Raw genomic sequence first — 20,267 nt, 5'->3', positions numbered from 1 at the left:
CACACGGGAAGGACAGAGGACGAGACGCAAAGGAAGCTGGACGGGCCCACAGGGGGACGTCCCGCTCCATCCTCGGCTCCAGGCATGTGGCGTTTGCTTCTTTCTCCCTTCCTGTTCCCTGAGCCCCCACTGAGCCCCACAGGACACTGTACCCGAGTCCACAGAACTGTCTTCTATGAAGTTTACTGTCCTTCCTGAGCACAAGGCCAGTCCTCTGTAGGACACACAAGGAGCCTCCAATCCCCCCCTCTGGATCGCTCTTCCAGCCTCTATCCCCCTCCCCTGCCAGCTGTACAGGCTCTGGCAACTCTGAAGCTCCTTGCTGTCTCCCAGTGCCGTCCCATCCTCGGCAGGCCCTCACCCTTGTTCAGGCCCTCGGCTCTGTCCAAAATGCCCTTCCCTCTTCTCCAGCTAAAGTGTTCAACCTTCCTCAATGCTCGATTCTCAGGCTGCTTCACAGAACCCTGGCTATCCAAGCAGGTGTGTTGTTTTGTACTATCATTATTTGCTTATGTTATATTCTGTAATGCTACATTTGTTTAAAGCCTTTTCCTCTGGCCCTTAAAGGAAACGTTGACTCAGTCTAGACATTTTGGAAGCCTGCAGTCTGCTGCTCATACTGCATGGGGCACTCTGTGAGGACAAGGACGGAGCCGCCCTCATCTCCACATTCCCCCAGAGAGGGTGTACCCCGCCGCACACCCCAGGCCTGCCCGCGAGATGAAGCAACACAACACCCAGGCTTGAGACAGCCTGCAAACGAGACTCACCCCTATGGAAAGCAGCTCCACACTGCCCGCCTGCCTCTGGACAGGTGAGGGGAAGGCAAGTTGGGGCAAGCATTCCCGATGCTGTTTAAGGCTCTCTTTGACTTTTAAAGAAAAGCAGCTTGTCAAGTTTGGAAAATCTGCCTACCTCTGGGTCCCACAAAACTCAGTGTCCCCCAAAGAAAGCTGGAGCCAAAAGCATTGTGGGGAAGTCGCAGAAGCATACCTCGCCACCAGGAGCCCTGCGGTTTTCTCCTGGGGAGGGAAGAGCTACGGCTGCCAGGAGTAAGAATGCTACAAGGCCATGGCTCAGGAGAGGCACAGGCTGGGGGCATGGATGGTCAGGACCGCCAGCCTTCCTTGGCGCTCTTGCTAACCCACCACAGAAGGACCCCGGCACCTGGCACCATCTACACAGGAATGTTACCCCAATACTGTCATTTGAGAGGTTTCGTAAGTCATTTTGGGTAGTTTGTTTTTTTACCAAGAGCTGAGTAGTTATCCTAAAAAATGCCCGTTGTACTCACACCCCAGTGAGCTTCCTTGAGTGAAAGGAAAAAAAAAAGAACTAGAGCCAGTGAGCTGGGCGTGGCTCATGGCCATCAGGCTTCCCCTGGGGATGTGTCAGACCCTTGAGTGTCATCTGTCGTGCACCACACACACGCATATCTTGCTGTACTTTGCTTTATTGTGGCTTTTTGCAAAGTGAAGGCTTGTGGTAACCCTGTGTTGACAGATGATAGCATTTTTTTTATCAATAGCATATTTTTAAATTAAGATGTGTACATCGTTTCCTTAGACATAATGCTATTGCAGACTTTTACATGCACTGGGAGACCAGCAAGTTCAATGACTTGCCTACTGTGAAGCTGATCTCTTTGCAGCATCTCTGAGGTGTGCCTGTGTCCAGAGGCAGGCCCCTCTCAGCTCCTATTAGCAGACCACCCGTTTATGGAGTGCCTCCTCTGGGCCAGGCTTGTGCCAAATGTTCTGGATATATTACACCCATCTCACAGGGTTGCTGTGTTGACCCCATTTTTATTTTTATTTTTGGCCAAAGCCACATGGCTTGTAGGATCTTAGTTCTGCAACCAGGAATTGAGCCCAGTCCACAGAAGTGAAAGGGCCACGTTTTAGCCCCTGAACGGCCAGGGAACTCCCTTGACCCCATTTTATAGATAAGCAAACTGAGGTTCAAGGAAGGTAAGTGACTTGTTCAGCAACAGGACCAGCTGTATCATTTGCAGGCAGAGTACGGGACCCCCTTGTTCAAAAATCATTAAGTATTTCAAAACAACAACAGCAGGGCATTAGACAAGTTTGAAGCCCTCTTGTTCATGGGGCCCTGAGCACCTGTGCAGGTTGTGTGCCTGTGAAGCTGGTCCCGCCTGGCCACTGGAAGTCCATCCAGAACTGAGCCCCAGGCTCCCAAGCACCTCTCCCCCATCCCCTCTGACAGTCCAGGGAGCCGCGTGCTCCACTACTACCCGTCCCCTCGCCCCATCCCATCCGTGGCAGAGCAGTTGGGTACCTGGAGTAGCAGGAGAGCCAGATGCTAATGATGGTGTTCAGCACAGCCAGGGTCAGGTAGTAGTCATGGAAGGTGGTGCTCACCAGCGTGTCCGGGAAAACATAGGCAGAGTAGGCGATGGCACAGCCTGGAGGAGCAAAACCAGCCTTGGGCAAGAAGCCAGGACTCAGCACTGTCTGGACTTCCTGGGAAGACCACCCCACCCTGTATCTGGCTGAGCCCCATCATCCCCACAGACCATGAGCAGTCCTGCACCCCACCCTCACTATGCCATCATCCTTCCCAGCCTGTATGTCCCCGTCTCTCTTCTCTGCCCACTCAGATCCCACCCTGAGAATTATTCTGGGAGCCCAGTGCTGCTCCAAGGGCTTGACAGGTATTAACTCACATAATCTTTACAGCCACCCTTGGACATCAGTCCTACACTGATCCTCATTTTACAGATGAGGAAATGCAGGCACAGAGACGTTTGGTAACCCTCCCAGGGACACACAGCTAGGAAGCAGCAAAGCCAAGGTTCAAACACAGGCAGTGCAGCACCAGTCCCTGCTTTTAACCACATGCTGTGGTCCACGATGACCCCCAGTGTGCTCATCTTTGCCCTGAGATGATGATACGAGTGTTCCTTGTGGAATAATCAACGGTGTGGGGGAGGAAGTCCGGGGAGGGAGAGCCCTTGCTGAGGGGAGGGCTGCCACATTGGGTGGCCGAGGGACAGGCCAGCTAAGAGGCCGAGCATGAGATGCTAGCCTTGGCTTTTTGTGTGGTTTTAGGTTTTGGAGTTTGTGAGAGAAGGATTACTGAAGGACCTTTTAGACACCTGCCTGCTGCAGCTTTTATTTGAAACAACAGGGACTAGCATTGTCCTTTTCAAAGGGGGCAGGTGTGTCCAGGGGCCTGGACCAGAGGGCCTCTCCAGGCCGAGGTCCCTCTGGGAGAGGCAGGCACAGATCTGTCAGCTTAGGGCCTAAGGTCAGGGCTAAGGTCACCTGTTATCCAAAGATAAAGAGAATTTGGAATCCGAGTTCAAAGCTGAAGCAGGCCTCAAACCACGCAAGCTCAGCCTCTGCCTTTGATCCTATTTGACTGCTGAAATCTAGGGAAGCTGAGGGATGTGCCCAGGGTCCCACAGGCAGAAAGGGCCAAGGATGGCCACGTCCCGGGACAGTGCCCCCACTGCTGCAGGCTGCTGCACGATTCCAGCTGGGAACTGCCCCCATGAGAACAGACAGACCCTTCTCTCAGCCTGATACCGTGGGAAGGCTCCCACATGGCCCAGGAGGCACGTGGTCTGTGTATACTGACCGGGGCCAAGTTCCATGGGTGACAGGAGAGCGAGGGAGCCCCAGCGCCTGCCAGAGCTGCAGTGGGAAGCAGAACTGACGAGAGCCTCCAGGCTCCAGAGTGAGGTGGGTGCTGAGGATGGGTGGGCGCAGCAAAGGCGCTGGCCCTTTGGAGGTTCCGACAGGTGCGTGAGGGCAGAGGGGGCTCTCCAGGGAACAGGAGCAGGACACAGCATCGGATGCCAGACCAACGAAGGTGAACATCCCCTTTCAGGCAATGGGGGCCACCGAGGGATTTTAAGCAGGGGTTAAAATGGCCAGAGCCTAGTAAAAGCACGCATGCACAGGAGGGCTGAGCGGGAGGGGAAGAGCTGGACACCAGGGAGGAAGCTGAGCAAACGCCGCCCCCCAGGGATTGGGGGTTCCCAGCAGGGTCACGGAGGAGGAGAGGCGGCTGCCAAGGGAGTCCCAGGCGGACCCTCAGCCGCTCTCGGCCGACTAGACCTTCCTCTCAGCTTTACTGAACACCCCAAGTCAGACTCTCAGCTACGAACTGGAAAACCGGACGAGGAAGCTGCGCAAACTGTCCCTAGGGAGCTGTTCCCAGTGCGGAGTGGGCATGAGGGAATCACTGAAGGAGCTCCAGGAGGTGGATCCAGGCCCGGGGACTTGAGGAAGCCACAGGCAGGGGCCCTGAGGCTCCCAGGCCCTGGCCCTGCCATTTACAAGCCACGTGATCTGGGTAACTCACCTCTGCTGTGCTCACCTCGAGCACGGGTATGATGATACTCCACAGCTCAGGGCCCTGCTGGCAGGGTGGGTGGCTGGAAGCCCACCACGGCGGGAGTACATATACCATAGCTATCTGCTATCACCACAGACTGGGGCTTCTGTCCCCAGGGAGCTGGTTGTTCCGTGTTCGCCAGCACACCTCTGGACACGTTTCTTTCAAAACCCTCATCAGGCGCCTGGGCAGGGGCGACCCTTCTGCAAGTGCACCAGAGCCTCGCGGCGACCCCAGCTCCCAGGGCAAGGGGCAGGGGGCTCGGTCGCGGGGACGGAAGGCGAGAGCAGGGCCTCACGTACCCAGGCTGAAGAGGTTGACGGCGCCGTAGTCCAGGAAGTAGCAGATGTGGCGGGCGTTCCTGGACATGGAGCTGAAGGTGTGTGCGCAGCTGGACGCCAGGGGGAACAAGCAGCTGGCGCCCATGTACACGAGCAGAGGCCAGGAGTAGCTGTCATGCAGGATGTCCGTCACTTGCAGGGTGCTCACAAACCTCCACGAGAAGAACCTGGAACACAGGGGTGCACCCTCAACCTTCGGGGTGTTGGCTCCTCTTACAGTCCTCCCCTGACCGTCGCCTGCCTTCCCTCCCCCTGGGATGGCCAGCCCCTATGTGGTCTCACTTTGCTGACGTGCCAGGAGCAAGGAAGAGTGAGTGGGGTCCTTTACTGTTTGGACACATACAGGAAGGGCAACGGTCCAGTCCGCATACTCGGCATGTGGTGACAGACCCCTCTTAAACAGCTTCTTGCCCAGGTGACTCTCCACTTTTGGTTTGCATGCTTCCAGGGACAGGGAGCTCACCACCTCCTAAGACAGTTCTGAGTGTTTGGAAGTTTCACTGAGCTGGCATCTCTCTCCCTGGAATCAGTCCTAGTTCTGCCTATCAGCACCACAGACAACAAACCCATCAAGCATCTCACAGCTGTCTTCACAATCCTGCCCCACCTCTCTGAACTTCACATTAAAGAACCTCAGGGCATTCAACCGTTCCTCGTAGGATCCAACTTTGGCCTTGTCATTCCCTCCATGGTTGGTCAGGCTCCCCTTGTGGAAGACCCTTCAAAGAGAAACAACCCCTCTGTCTGGAAAGCCGAGAAGGCAATGGGATTATTTTCTCCCCCTTCTTCCATGCTACTCTTCCACTAATATGACCATCTCTTTCACTGAGGGGCCTGGTCCCAAGGCTCAGTCTCAGCCAAGCCTAGACCTCCAGATTCGTCTCTTAGAGAAACACAGCACAGATCCACATCAGATCTGCCCAACCCATAACCCAGGTTGAGGGGGTCTTCCCTGCAGAAGCTGTTCACTTCCACGAACCACTCCTAGAGAGTCAGGCTCCTCTCCCATGAACTCCCCAGGGAAGGGACTAAAAGCTTCTCACGGGAGAACAGCGGGAGCATCGCTCAATCCTCTGGCTACACTTGTGATCTGTGTCCACACTCGTGAGCTGTTCCCTCTGCTGTCCTTCAGAACATATCCTTTTACCAGCTCGGGATTCTCCCCGAGTGCTACTGCCCTGGGGCATCTTTCTCCTGCTCCACAAGCCCTTCCTGCTGCTCCGCGTTGTGGTCTCAGAGCCCTGGCAGTGCAGGGGGCCAGGCCCCGTGGGGGGGCTCAGCTGTGGAGGGGCTACGAAGGCACGTGTGTACAGCAACGCAGGCCCCACCGACAGGGACGGTCAGGCTGGTCCTTCATAGCGACACAAACTTCAAAACAGCCCTGAAGTCACCTCTGGTTTATCCAGAAAATGGAACACCGCACAGCTGTACAAAAGCCGGAGAGGCTTGCGTGGGGGTCAGACAGAGATCTCGAGGCAGAAGCAACAGAGGAGCAGAGGGAGGAGAGAAGCAGGCGCTGGGCGCACACACTCGTCACAGGTGCTCCGGTCTCTAGAAAAGCATCCCGGGAGGATTACAAGCAGCAGGTCACCCCAGCCACTCCAGAGAGGGCAAGAGGGGCCGTGAGCAGACACCAACTCTCTTCCCTTCTGCAGCGCTACAACGTATTAGCATTTAGACTTTTTACTTAACTTTTGTTGTTGTTTAGTCACTTCAGTCATGTCCGACTCTGCGTGACCCTATGGACTGTAGCCCGCCAGGCTCCTCTGTCCATGATGGGATTTCTCAGGCAAGAATCCTGGAGTGGGTTGCCATTTCCTATCCCAGGTGATCTTCCCGACCCAGGGATCGAAATAGTGCTTCCTACATTGGGCAAGCAGATTTTACCACTGAGCCTCCAGGAAGCCCTTACGTAAGTTTGCTGCTGCTGCTGCTAAGTCACTTCAGTCATGTCCAACTCCATGTGACCCCATAGATGGCAGCCCACCAGACTACCCTGTCCCTAGGATTCTCCATGCAAGAACACTGGAGTGGGCTGCCATTTTCTTCTCCAATGCATGAAAGTGAAACATGAAAGTGAAGTCACTCAGTTGTGTCCGACTCTTAGCGACCTCATGGACTGCAGCCCACCAGGCTCCTCCGTCCATAGGATTTTCCAGGCAAGAATATTGGAGTGGGGTGCCATTGCCTTTACTAAATTTAAAATGACAAAGAGCCCCCTCGAACAGACCTTGCTGCCTCTCTAGCCAGGCTGCAGGCCCTAGGGCTTCTTTGCAGGTGGTCCCATCCCACAGCAAGCCTGAGCTCCCTCTTCTCTGCCCTTGATGCATCTGGCTCAAGCAGCCTTCTGCGCATTTTGGCCCGGGTCTGACTGCTGGCTGGGCAGGCCTCCTTCCTCGGGCCCTTCTCCACCTGCAGCACACCCTGGGGTCCTTCCTGCTCTCTGGTTCTCCACACAATCAGATGGAGGAGTCCAGAGACTAGCCTGTTTCTGGAACAGGCTAGAACTTGCCATGAGATATAAGCAAGCCACACCCTTCTCTGGGCCGCATCTGCGTCAGCTGGTGGCGGTGTGAGGGGACCGGTGGCCTGGGTGACCTCCGAGGTCCTTCCAACTCTCACATACTATGATCCCATCTCTACCCGCCACTCGCTATGCCCAGGCACTGGGTGTGCGAAGCTAGTCTTCGGCCCCCATCTTTCTAAACCAGGTCCCTCCTCACCTGCCTGGCAGTTCCCATCTGTGTGCAAGCGCTTGCCAGAGCATTCATTCTCTTGACTGGCTCTGTTAAAGTGCTGCCTGACCAAGTGCCTCACAGCGGCTGTGGCCCCAGAATGACTATGAGCATCCACAGCTCTGTGCCCGATGCCTTTTCCCACGTCTCCTCTGATAATCCTCGGGGCAACCCTGGAAAAAGTGCTGCCTATTGCTCCTACTCTGCAGATGGGAACATGCAAAGCCCAGAGAGGTGGCTTGTTCAAGCTAGGGAGCGTCAGCCAAGGGCTTCTAGAAGACCCAGACAGCCTCCAAGGCTGAATAAGACAATGCTCTCAAATCAGGCCCTGAAGCAGGGAGCAGGGAAAGACTGGGGAGCTGTAGGAGCCCCTCAGATTCTATGGCAATCCATGCCCTAGAGCTCACCCATGCCCTCTGGCTCCATACTCACGCACCACGGGGGAAGTCCCCCACATTCCAGCACGGAACCTCAGCTTGCCCCACCCCAGCTGTGTTTAATGAAGCCCCAGTTCCCAGGCTCTGCATGAGACGGCTGGACAAGGGGGCCGGGAGGTACCAGAAGGGCAGCAAGTGCGTCCAGATGTTGAGGGTCTCATTGGTCATTTGAAAAAGGCTGAGGAGGCAGGCAGTGGCGGAACTCTGTGGATGTCGGTAGCCGAAGAGGATGCCCTGCTCGTGGAACACCTGCGGGGGAGGAGAAAGGGACGCTGAGGTTACACAAGAGGGCGGCCGGAAGGTCTCAGGGGAACGTCCCTGGCAGCATCCACCTTTCTCCCAGGCTGTGCGCTTGTCCACTGGAGCCTGGAACACCTGACCCCGGGTCCTTGATCTGTCAAGCTGCTTCCCGCTTCCTTCCCATGGTTTCTAAAATCTCGTGTCCTCCTAGGAGCCTGCAGTTGGCTGGAGGAGCAGATTCAAGGCCCCGACTTCCTCTGGGAATCCAGCCTGTCTGTCCATTCCCAGAGGCACTTACTTCTGTCATGAATGTTGCTTAAGAATCTGGTTTTGCACCCTCTGCCTGGGGCCTACAGCCCGGTCTTCGGATGGTTGACATATATGCTGCCTGTCCGAGCCGACAAGCCCTGCATGTCAGGGGCTGGTGGGATGATCTCTGCAGGAGATCCCCCCGGGGCCCAGGGTATATTCACCAGAGCGCTTCACAAAGGCCTTTTGATGAAGACTATGATGGCATCAGCCTGGTCTGCAGGTGGAGGAGAAGGCCCACACAAACACCCCTCGCCTCAGGCAGCCCACCTGGCAAGGCTCTAGGCAACCACCTCATCCTGGATGAGAAACTTGGACTGGTCAGATAAAATACAAGGTGTCAACCTGCTTGGAGGACTGCATTTAAAATGGTAATTTAAAATGGCCATTTAAAATGGTAATTGTGGGGCCCTCCCTGGAAGTCTGAAAGTGAAGTTGCTCAGTCGTGTCCAACTCTTTGTGACCCTGTGGACTGTAGCCCACCAGGCTCCTCCACCCACGGGATTCTCCAGGCAAGAATACTGGAGTGGGTTGCCATTTCCTCCTCCAGGAGATCTTCCTGACCTGGGGATTGAACCAAGGTCTCCTGTATTGTATGCAGGCGCTTTTAACCTCTAAGCCACCAAGGAAGCCCTGGAAGTCTAGCAGTTAACAATCCGTCTTCTAATGCAGGGGATATGGGTTCCCGGTCAGGGAACTAAGATCCCACATGCATGTAAAGTTGCTTCAGTCATGTCTGGCTCTATGTGACCCTACAAACCGTAGCCCACCAAGATGCTCTGTCCATGGGATTCTCCAGGCAAGAATACTGGAGTGGGTTACCAAGCTCTCCTCCAGAGGATATTCCTGAGCCAGGGATCGAACCTGCGTCTCTTATGTCTCCTGCATTGGCAGGTGGGTTCTTTACCACCATACGCTGCGGTGCAACTAAGCCCATGTTCTGTAACTACAGAGCCCATTGCTCTGGAGCCAGCACCATGACTCGAAAGAAGCTTGTGTGCCGCAACTGAGACCTGATGAAGCCCCAAATAAGTAAATAAATTAATTTTTTTTTTAAAAACAGTAATTGTGGAGATGATGAGGCATGAGGAACAAAAGCTCAGGATGTAACATTAAGTGAAGCAAAAGTGCAATGTCAACTGTATGCCTGCCATGGTGCTAAGAACTACGGAAATTTAAGCACACATGGTGGGGTGGTGGCTGGGAGGAACATGGAAAAGGAAAGAACTTCATTTGTTGGAGTAGCAGGATTTGCCTTAACAGACCAGGGTTTCTCAGTCTTGACAATGCTGACATGTGGGGCCAATTCTTTGTTGCTGAGGGAGCTGTCCTATGCATTGTCAGTAGTATCTGTGGCCTCTCCCTACGAGATGCCAGTAGCACCCACCATGCCCCTCTTCCGAACTGTGACAACCAAAAACGTCTCCCAAAGTTGCCATGTCCCCTGGGGCAAATCCTCCCCTAGTTAAGAACCACTGATTTAGCTGAATGTTGCTATAATCTTTGAAAAGTAAATAAAAATGAGTAGATTGAGACAAATAATAATGACAATATTAGTAATCATAAATTTTACATTTAAATTTATGTAATGTAAATCAATTATATGACCAACCTAGACAGCATAGGTCCATCTAATCAAGGCTTGGTTTTTCCAGCGGTCATATATGGATGTGAGAGTTGGACTATAAAGAAAGCTGAGTACCGAAGAATTGATGCTTTTGAACTGTGATGTTGGAGAAGACTCTTGAGAGTCCCTTGGACTGCAAGGAGATCCAACTAGCCCATCCTAAAGGAAATCAGTCCTGAATGCTCACTGGAAGGACTGATGGTGAAGCTGAAACTCCAATACTTTAGCCACCTGATGTGAAGAATTGACTCATTTGCAAAGACTCTGATGCTGGGAAAGATTGAAGGCAGGAGGAGAAGGGAACAACAGAGGATGAGATGGTTGGATGGCATCACAGACTCAATGGAGATGAGTTTGAGTAGACTCCGGGAGTTGGTAATGAACAGGGAGACCTGGCGTGCTACAGTTCACAGGGTCGCAAAGAGTCAGACACGACTGAGCGACTGAACTGAACCGATTATAAATCGAGTCATAATAAATTTTAAAGGTTTCCATATGGTTTTCTAGGGCTGTGGGAGGAATGGAAGGCTGGGAGAATTCCAGCCTAGACATTCATTTCCCATCTGGGTTACCAACTTCTTAGTTTAAGAGAGAACCTTGATTCAAAAATATACAATATTTGTAATGACCTATGGCAGAAAGTGAAGAGGAGCTAAAAGGGCTCTTGATGAAAGTGAAAGATGAGAGTGAAAAAGTTGGCTTAAAGCTCAACATTCAGAAAACGAAGATCATGGCATCTGGTCCCATCACTTCATGGCAAATAGATGGGGAAACAGTGGAAACAGTGTCAGACTTTATTATTTTGGGGGCTCCAAAATCACTGCCGATGGTGACTGCAGCCATGAAATTAAAAGACGCTTATTCCTTGGAAGAAAAGTTATGACCAACCTAGATAGCATATTGAAAAGCAGAGACATTACTTTGCCAACAAAGGTCCGTCTAATCGAGGCTATGGTTTTTCCAGTGGTCATGTATGGATGTGAGAGTTGGATTGTGAAGAAAGCTGAGCACCCAAGAATAGATGCTTCTGAACTGTGGTGTTGGAGAAGACTCTTGAGAGTCCCTTGGACTGCAAGGAGATCCAAGCAATCCACTCTGAAGGAGATCAGCCCTGGGATTTCTTTGGATGGAATGATGCTAAAGCTGAAACTCCAGTACTTTAGCCACCTGATGTGAAGAGTTGACTCATTGGAAAAGACTCTGATGCTGGGAGGGATTGAGGGCAGGAGGAGAAGGGGACGACAGAGGATGAGATGGCTGGATGGCATCACAGACTCGATGGACGAGTCTGAGTGAACTCCGGGAGTTGGTGATGGACAGGGAGGCCTGGTGTGCTGAGGTTCATGGAGTCGCAAAGAGTCGGACATGACTGAGTGACTGAACTGAACTGATAGTGGAAAAGAATATGGAAAAGAATACATGTGTATGTAAATATAGATGCATGTTTCAGGTGTACGGCAAAGTGCACACCTTGCTTCATATTTGTCTTATACCTTTGCCTTATACTTGCTTATACAACTTGTTATACACCTGAAACACGACAACACTGTAAATCAACTATACTTCTATTTTTCAAAATGGCTTAAAAAATAATAAAGAATTTTTTTAAAAAAATACAAGAATAAACAATGTATTATAACCTATACTACCTCTTGATTCTGAGTCAAGTGGTCTCTTGGAGGAGTGGAGAAAGCAGGGAGATATTAGAGAAAGAGTCGAATCTGGGCCATTGACGTGCTAAATGACTTTAAGCTGGGCCACAGCTCTCAGCGTTCAGTGTCCTCATCTACGAAATGGGCGGCATTACCTTACCAGATGGCCACGACATTCCCTTCTTGGGTCACTTCTGGGTGAAACTGGTCAACCAGGGGGAGGGGACAAACGAAGTTGGTTGAAGGTCCAGTGAAGAAGTACTGTTTGAATTAGGTTTGGGTTTTAGCTTATTTTTTGATTAGCTAAAATAAAAAAATTTTAGGTTTTGATTCACCGTGGTTTCTGCTGACATTCCCAGATTACCGTGGACAGCCTTCTCTAATGGGCAGCAGAGTCTCAGCTTGCAGCGGTTGCCCACCAGGGCTGCTGTTCAGTTCCGTTGCTCAGTCGTGTCTGACTCTTCATGACCCCACAGACCACAGCATCCCAGGCCTCCATGTCCATCACCAACTCCCGGAGTCTACTCAAACTCATCTCCATTGAGTCAGTGATGCCATCCAACCATCTCATCCTCTGCTGTCCCCTTCTCCTCCTGCCTTCAATGCTTCCCAGCATCAGGGTCTTTTCAAATGACTCAATTCTTCACATCAAGTGGCTAAAGTATTGGAGTTTCAGCTTCACCATCAGTCCTTCCAGTGAACACCCAGGACTGATCTCCTTTAGGCTGGACTGGTTAGATCTCCTTACAGTCCAAGGGACTCTCAAGAGTCTTCTCCAACACCACAGTTCAAAAGCATCAATTCTTCAGTGCTCAGCTTTCTTTATAGTCCAACTCTCACATCCATATATGACTACTGGAAAAACCATAGCCTTGACAAGATGGACCTTTGTTAGTAATGTCTCTGCTTTTTAATATGCTGTCTAGGTTGGTCATAACTTTCCTTCCAAGGAGTAAGCGTCTTTTAATTTCATGGCTGCACTCACCATCTGCAGTGATTTTGGAGCCCAAAATCATAAAGTCTGCCACTGTTTCCCCATCTATTTGCCATAAAGTGATGGGACCAGATGCCATGATCTTCATTTTCTGAATGTTGAGCTTTAAGCCAATCTTTTCACTCTCCTCTTTCACTTTCATCAAGAGGCTCTTTAGTTCTTCACTTTCTGCCATAAGGGTGGTGTCATCTGCATATCTGAGGTTATTGATATTTCTCCTGGCAATCCTGATTCCAGCTGTGCTTCATCCAGCCCAGCATTTCTCATGATGTACTCTGCATATAAGTTAAATAAGCTGGGTGACAATATACAGCCTTGACGTACTCCTTTTCCTATTTGGAATCAGTCTGTTCTTCCATGTCCAGTTCTAACTGTTGCTTCCTGACATGCATACAGGTTTCTCAAGAGGCAGGTCAGGTGGTCTGGTATTCCCATCTCTTTCAGAATTTTCCACAGTTTATTGTGATCCACACAGTCAAAGGCTTTGGCATAGTCAATCAAGCAGAAATAGATGTTTTTCTGGAACTCTCTTCCTTTTTCCATGATCTAGTGGATGTTAGCAATTTGATCTCTGGTTCCTCTGCCTTTTGTAAAACCAGCTTGAACATCTGGAAGTTCACGGTTCATGTATTGTTGAAGCCTGGCTTGGAGAATTTTGAGCATTACTTTGCTAGTGTGTGAGATGAGTGCAATTGTGCAGTAGTTTGAGCATTCTTTGGCATTGCCTTTCTTTGGGATTGGAATGAAAACTGACCGTTTCCAGTCCTGTGGCCACTTCTGAGTTTTCCAAATTTGCTGACATATTGAGTGCAGCACTTTCACAGCATCATCTTTTAGGATTTGAAATAGTTCAACTGAAATTCCATCACCTCCACTAGCTTTGTTCGTAGTGATGCCCACTTGACTTCACATTCCAGGATGTCTGGCTCTAGATGAGTCATCACACCATTGTGATTATCCGGGTCACGAAGATCTTTTTTTGTACAGTTCTTCTGTGTATTCTTGCCACCTCTCTTTAATATCTTCTGCTTTTGTTAGGTCCCTACAATTTCTGCCCTTTATTGAGCCCATCTTTGCATGAAATGTTCCCTTGGTGTCTCCTATTTTCTTGAAGAGATCTCTACTCTTTCCCATTCTATTGTTTTCCTCTATTTCTTTGCACTGATTACTGAGGAAGGCTTTTTTTTTAAATCTCTCCTTGCTATCCTTTGGAACTCTGCATTCAAATGGGTATATCTTTCCTTTTCTCCATTGCTTTTTGCTTCTCTTCTCTTCACAGCTGTTTGTAAGGCCTCCTCAGACAGCTATTTTGCTTTTTTGCATCTTTTTCTTGGGGATGGCCTTGATCCCTGTCTTCTGTACAATGTCACGAACCTCCGTCCATAGTTCATCAGGCACTCTGTCTGTCAGATCTAGTCCCTTAAATCTATTTCTCATTTCTACTGTACTATCATAAGGGATTTGATTTAGGTCATACCTGAATGGTCTAGTGGTTTTCCCCACTTTCTTTGATTTCAGTCTAAATTTGGCAACAAGGAGTTCACGATCTAAGCCACAGTCAGCTCCCAGTCTTGTTTTTGCTGACTGTATAGAGCTTCTCTGGGAGAAGGCAATGGCAACCCACTCCAGTATTCTTGCCTGGAGAATCCCAGGGACAGGGGAGCCTGGTGGGCTGCCATTTACGGAGTCGCACAGAGTCAGACACGACTGAAGCGACTTAGCAGCAGCAGCAGCAGCAGCAGCATAGAGCTTCTCCATCTTTGGCTGTAAAGAATATAATCAATCTGATTTCAGTGTTGGCCATCTGGTGATGTGCATGCTGACAAGGAGGCAAATGGGCCAATGGCCTCAGCCTTTGATCCATGTGAGGATGGGACCCGCTTGGTGGGCATGTGGAAGGCCCCCAGCAGAAACTATGGGTCTATCATTCTACTTATGTTTCTTGCTTTCTTCCTTAAGTTTTTTTTATTAAAGCATTGGTTGCTTGTTGAAGTACAAGGGCTCCAGAAAGGAGCAATTTATCCTCATACTCACTCCTTCATATGAGTAAGTTTAGCAGATCTCATACAGCAGGAGATCTTATGACAAGGGGCCTGCGGAACCTTGGGAAAGCGGGGGTGGCTCACAGGGCGGAAGCAAGGCAGGTCTGCAGGACAGCTTAGACACAGTGATGGCTGCAGCTGGACGGTGGCTATGAGATCCAGAGGGGAGGCCACCTATACTTTGTCCACAGTGACTCAGGGTACACTATTGTCCTTCTCTCTTTGCACCCTGCATTCTAGGAGACAAGAGAGGATGCTGACAGAGTCACAAGCCAGAGAGGAACAGAGGTGCTGGGAAATTCACACACTGGGCAACTTGACCATATTTAAGGATCTGGCCCCAGACCTAGCGAAGATGCCTTACAGCAAGGTGAGGGTTAGGTTCAGATTAAAAGAACCTGCTTCCCACTACTCACAAAAGCCAAAACATGGAGACAAGCTACATGCCCACTGGCAGATGAGTGGGGAGCAGGTAAAGAAGATGCGGTGCAGACACACACGGAGCATCACTCGGCCATGGGAACAACCTAACGCCAGAGCCAGGGGTCATGTCACCACACTGCGGGAAAAGTCAGAAGGCAAAAGACCTACGGAGCATCACTCGGCCATGGGAACAACCTAACGCCAGAGCCAGGGGTCACCACGCTGCGGGAAAAGTCAGAAGGCAAAAGACCTACGGAGCATCACTCGGCCATGGAAACAACCTAACGCCAGAGCCAGGGGTCACCACACTGCGGGAAAAGTCAGAAGGCAAAAGACCTACGGAGCATCACTAGGCCATGGAAACAACCTAACGCCAGAGCCAGGGGTCACCACGCTGCCCAAAAAGTCAGAAGGCGAAAGACCTACGGAGCATCACTCGGCCATGGAAACTACCTAACGCCAGAGCCAGGGGTCACCACGCTGCGGGAAAAGTCAGAAGGCAAAAGACCTACGGAGCATCACTCGGCCATGGAAACTACCTAACGCCAGAGCCAGGGGTCACCACGCTGCCCAAAAAGTCAGAAGGAGATCAGCCATGGAAACAACCTAACGCCAGAGCCAGGGGTCACCACGCTGCGGGAAAAGTCAGAAGGCAAAAGACCTACGGAGCATCACTCGGCCATGGAAACTACCTAACGCCAGAGCCAGGGGTCACCACGCTGCCCAAAAAGTCAGAAGGAGATCAGCCATGGAAACAACCTAACGCCAGAGCCAGGGGTCACCACGCTGTGGGAAAAGTCAGAAGGAGATCAGCCATGAAAATAACCTAACGCCAGAGCCAGGGGTCACCACGCTGTGCGAAAAGTCAGAAGGGGAAAGACCTACGGAGTATCACTCGGCCATGGAAACAACCTAACGCCAGAGCCAGGGGTCACCACGCTGCGGGAAAAGTCAGGAGAAAGACCAATGCCATATGACATCACTTATATGTGAAAGCTAAACCGTGACACACTGGCTCACAGACAAGAACAGACTTGTGGTTGCAAGGGGGAAGGGATGGGAGAGGAATGGACTGGGGATCTGGGGTTGGTGGTTACAAATTATTACATTTAGAATGGATAAACAAGGTCCTACTGTATAGTACAGAGAACCATAATCCCCTGGGATAAACCATAATGGAAAAGAATATAAAAAATGCATAAATGTGTATAGCTGAGTCACTTTGCTGTATAGCAGAGATTAGTACAACACAGCAAATCAACTACACTGCAATTTTTAAAAAAGAAAATGAAAAAAGCCTGCTTCCCTCTTACCATTCAAGTAACCATACATGGAGGAAAAGCCCATTAACCACACCATAGGGGTGGGATTGAAAGCAGATCTCAAGAAAAGAAAAAAAGAAGTCCAAATGGATACAGGATGAAAAAAAGAAAGGAAGGGAGCCACTCTGTCAAAAAAACAACAACATCTGATCTGCCCTTCTGAATGCAGAGTTCCAAAGAATAGCAAGGAGAGATAAGAAAGCCTTCCTAAGTGATCACCACAAAGAAATAGAGGAAAACAAAAGAATGGAAAAGACTAGAGATCTTTTCAAGAAAATTAGAGATAGCAAGGGAACATTTCATGCAAAGATGGACATAATAAAGGACAGAAACGGTATGGACCTAACAGAAGCAGAAGATGTTAAGAAAAGGTCACAAGAATACACAGAAGAGCTATACAAAAAAGATCTTAATGATCCAGATAATCACAATGGTGTCATCACTCACTTATAGCCAGACATTCTGGAATGCGAAGTCAAGTGGGCCTTAGGAAGCATCACTACAAACAAAGCTAGTGGAGGTGATGGAATTCCAGTTGAGCAATTTCAAATCCTAAAAGATGATGCTGTGAAAGTGCTGCACTCAATATGCCAGCCAATTTGGAAAACTCAGCAGTGGCCACAGAACTGGAAAATGTCAGTTTTCATTCCAATCGCAAAGAAGGGCAATGCCAAAGAAAGTTCAAACTACTACACAATTGCACTCATTTCCCAAGCTAGCAAGGTAGTACTCAAAATCCTTCAAGCTAGGCTTCAACAGTATGTGAACCAAGAACGTCTAGATATTCAAGCTGGTTTTAGAAAAGGCAGAGAAACCAGAGATCAAATTACTGACATCCGTTGGCATGATCTGTTGGATCATAGGAAAAGCAAGAGAATACCAGAAAAACATCTACTTCTGCTTCATTGACTATGCTAAAGCCTTTGATTGGTCATAATAAACTGTGGAAAATTCTTAAAGAAATGAGGATACCAGACCACCTTACCTGCCTCCTGAGAAACCTGTATGCAGGTCAAGAAGCAACAGTTAGAACTGGACGTGGAACAACAGACTGGTTCCAAACTGGGAAAGGAGTACATCAAGGCTGTATACATTGTCACCCTGCTTATTTTACCTTCTATGCAGAGTAGATCATGCGAAATACCAAGCTGGATAAAGCACAAGCTGGAATCAGGATTGCTGGGAGAAATATCGATAACCTCAGATATGCAGATGATATCACCCTTATGGCAGAAAGCAAAGAGGAACTAAAGAGCCTCTTGATGAAGGTGAAAGAGGAAAGTGTAAAATCTGGCTTAAAACTCAACAGTCAAAAAACTAAGATCATGGCATCTGGTCCCATCACTTCATGGCAAATAGATAGGGAAACAATGGAAACAGTGAGAGACTTTATTTTCTTGGGCTCTCAAATTACTGCAGATGGTGACTGCAGCCATGAAATTAAAAGATGCTTGCTCCTTGGAAGAAAAGCTGTGATAAACCTAGACAGTGTATTGAAAGGCAGAGCCATTACTTTGCTGACATAGGTCCATATAGTCAAAGCTATGGTTTTTCCAGGAGTCATGTACGGACGTAAGAGTTGGACCATAAAGAAGGCTGAGCGTCGAAGAACTGATGCTTTTGAACTATGGTGCTGGAGAAGACTCTTGAGAGTCCCCTGGACTGCAAGGAGATAAAACCAGTCAATCCTAAAGGATATCAGTCCTAAATACTCATTGGAGGGAGTGATGCTGAAGCTCCAATACTTTGGCCACCTGATGCAAAGATCTGACTCATTGGAAAAGACACTGATGCTGGGAAAGAGTGAGGGCAGGAAGAGAAGAGGGCGACAGAGAACGAGATGGTTGGATGGCATCATCGACTCAATGGACATGAGTTTGAGTAAACTCCAGGAGATGGTGAAGGACAGGTAAGCCTGGCCTGCTGCAGTCCATGGAGTCTCAGAGTTGGACACAACTGAGTGACTGAACAACCTGCCTCTGCCTCCCCAATTTGACCTTCCACCCACTAGGTGGCGCTGTTAGATCCACTCCAGCTCTGAACCCCTCCAAGCACAGGGAGACAAGTTCTCTCCAGTCTGGCTCCAGCCTCAGCAAAGCACTTTGCATAGAGTAGATCCTCACAGAACAGATATCAGTAAGTCACATCCAACTCTTGTGAGCCCATGGACTGTCGCCCACAAGGCTCCTCTGTCCCTAGGATTTACATGCTACATAAATCTGAACAACAAAACATTTTAAAACAATTTTGCATTCGTGCCTAGTTTGACCCCAAAAGGCAAACCACAGTCATTGCCTTAACGTTTGTAAATGGGCCTCATTTCTAAGCAGCCCTGAGTTAGCAGACGGTGGCTTATTTGCACAGCAAAATTCATTCGACTCCACCTTGCCTCCCTGGTTGCAGGCCAACCAATTTAGAGTGAAATGAAATCAAATTGTGTGCAGCCTATAATTTAGGAGCAAGAACCCCTAGGCAGCCAGGTGGAAGGGCACGTCAGTGGGTTTTCCGCTTAGTGCCTGCCGCACACTGGGCTTCCAAGAAAGGCCCCGTGCACCTGCCAACTGATGCCTGAAACTCCACTGTGACTATTTCAAACCCTTGGTGTTTCCAGCTATTAAACTGCAAATCACCTGAGGAAAATAATCGAACCTGGCTAGCAGTAAATAAGAGTGGATTTTGATGGCAAAGCAGAGAAGCTGCCAGAGTGGGGTTATCAGGCCACAGGCCTCTGTGTGGTAATCCGCATTTTTCATCTAGATCTCACTGAATCCTCATGGCCTAGTGAGGGACAGTTTTTTCCTGTCCCCATTTCACAGAAAAGGAAACTAAGGTCCAGGGAGGTGAAGGCATTTATTCAAGATCGCAGAATTAGTGGGGGCAAAGCTGAGACATTAGACCTTTCACACAATCCTCCCTGCCACTCTGGGGGACTCACTGGAGATGAAGCTTTCCCCTTTCAGCCTGCAGTGTGATTGTGGACAGTCACACACTTCTCTGAACCTTAGTTGTTTCTCTTTAAGTGTCATTGTTCTGAATTGCATCTCCCATAACACTAGACAGTGTGTTGAAAAGCAGAAATATTACTCTGCCGACAAAGGTCCATATAGTCAAGGCTATGGTCTTCCTAGTGGTTGCATACGGTTGTGATAGCTGGACCATAAAGAAGGCAGATGCCAAAGAACTGATGCCTTCGAACTGTAGTGCTGGAGAGAAGAAGACTCCTGGAAGTCCCTTGGATGGCAAGGCGATCAAACCAGTCAATCTTAATGGAAATAGACCCTGAATAGTCACTGGAAGGACTGATGCTGAAGCTGAAACTCCAGTATTTTAGTCATCTGATGGGAACAGATGACTCATTAAAAAAAGTCCTTGATGCTAGGAAAGATGGAGGCAGGAGAAGAGGGCATCAGAGGATGAGATGGCTGGATGGCATCTCCAATGCAATGAACATGAACTTGAGCAAGTTTCAGGAGATCATGAGGGACAGGGAGGCCTGGCGTGCTGCAGTCCATGGGGTCGCAAAGAGTCAGACACGACTGGGTTTCCGAGCAATAACAACAAAATTCCTATATTGAAGCCCTAACCTCTAGCACCTCAGAATGTAACTGTATTTGGAGATAGTGTTTTAAAATACTTATTTATTTATTTGGCTGCACCAGGTCTTAGTTGCAGAATACAAACTTAACTGTGGCATGTGGGATCTAGTTCCCGCCCCACCAGGTATCAAACCCATGTCCCTGCATAGAAAGGCAGATTCTTAACTGCTGGACCACCATGAAA

The 20,267-nt window shown here is 49.7% G+C and overlaps 1 protein-coding gene across 10 annotated transcripts in view; it reads right to left on the bottom strand.

Annotated features, from left to right (window-relative positions):
- Nucleotides 1-20,267, bottom strand: part of PAQR5 (progestin and adipoQ receptor family member 5) — a 123,867-nt gene that overhangs the window by 13,790 nt on the left and 89,810 nt on the right. For all 10 annotated transcript variants that reach the window (XR_011258080.1, XR_011258081.1, XM_069595515.1 and 7 more), the window contains 3 exons: nucleotides 8,000-8,127; nucleotides 4,668-4,873; nucleotides 2,299-2,425 (listed from right to left, as the gene is read on the bottom strand). Coding sequence is in view for 8 of the 10 variants with exons in the window: in XM_069595515.1 (XP_069451616.1) it covers nucleotides 2,299-2,425; nucleotides 4,668-4,873; nucleotides 8,000-8,127 (461 nt within the window). In the remaining 2 variants the exon portion in view is untranslated. The remainder of the gene's footprint in view (nucleotides 1-2,298; nucleotides 2,426-4,667; nucleotides 4,874-7,999; nucleotides 8,128-20,267) is intronic.

Source organism: Ovis canadensis, chromosome 7 (assembly GCF_042477335.2).
Source record: "Ovis canadensis isolate MfBH-ARS-UI-01 breed Bighorn chromosome 7, ARS-UI_OviCan_v2, whole genome shotgun sequence".
In the NCBI taxonomy this organism is placed as follows: Eukaryota; Metazoa; Chordata; class Mammalia; order Artiodactyla; family Bovidae; genus Ovis; species Ovis canadensis.
This window is presented reverse-complemented; position numbering and strand designations above follow the sequence as displayed.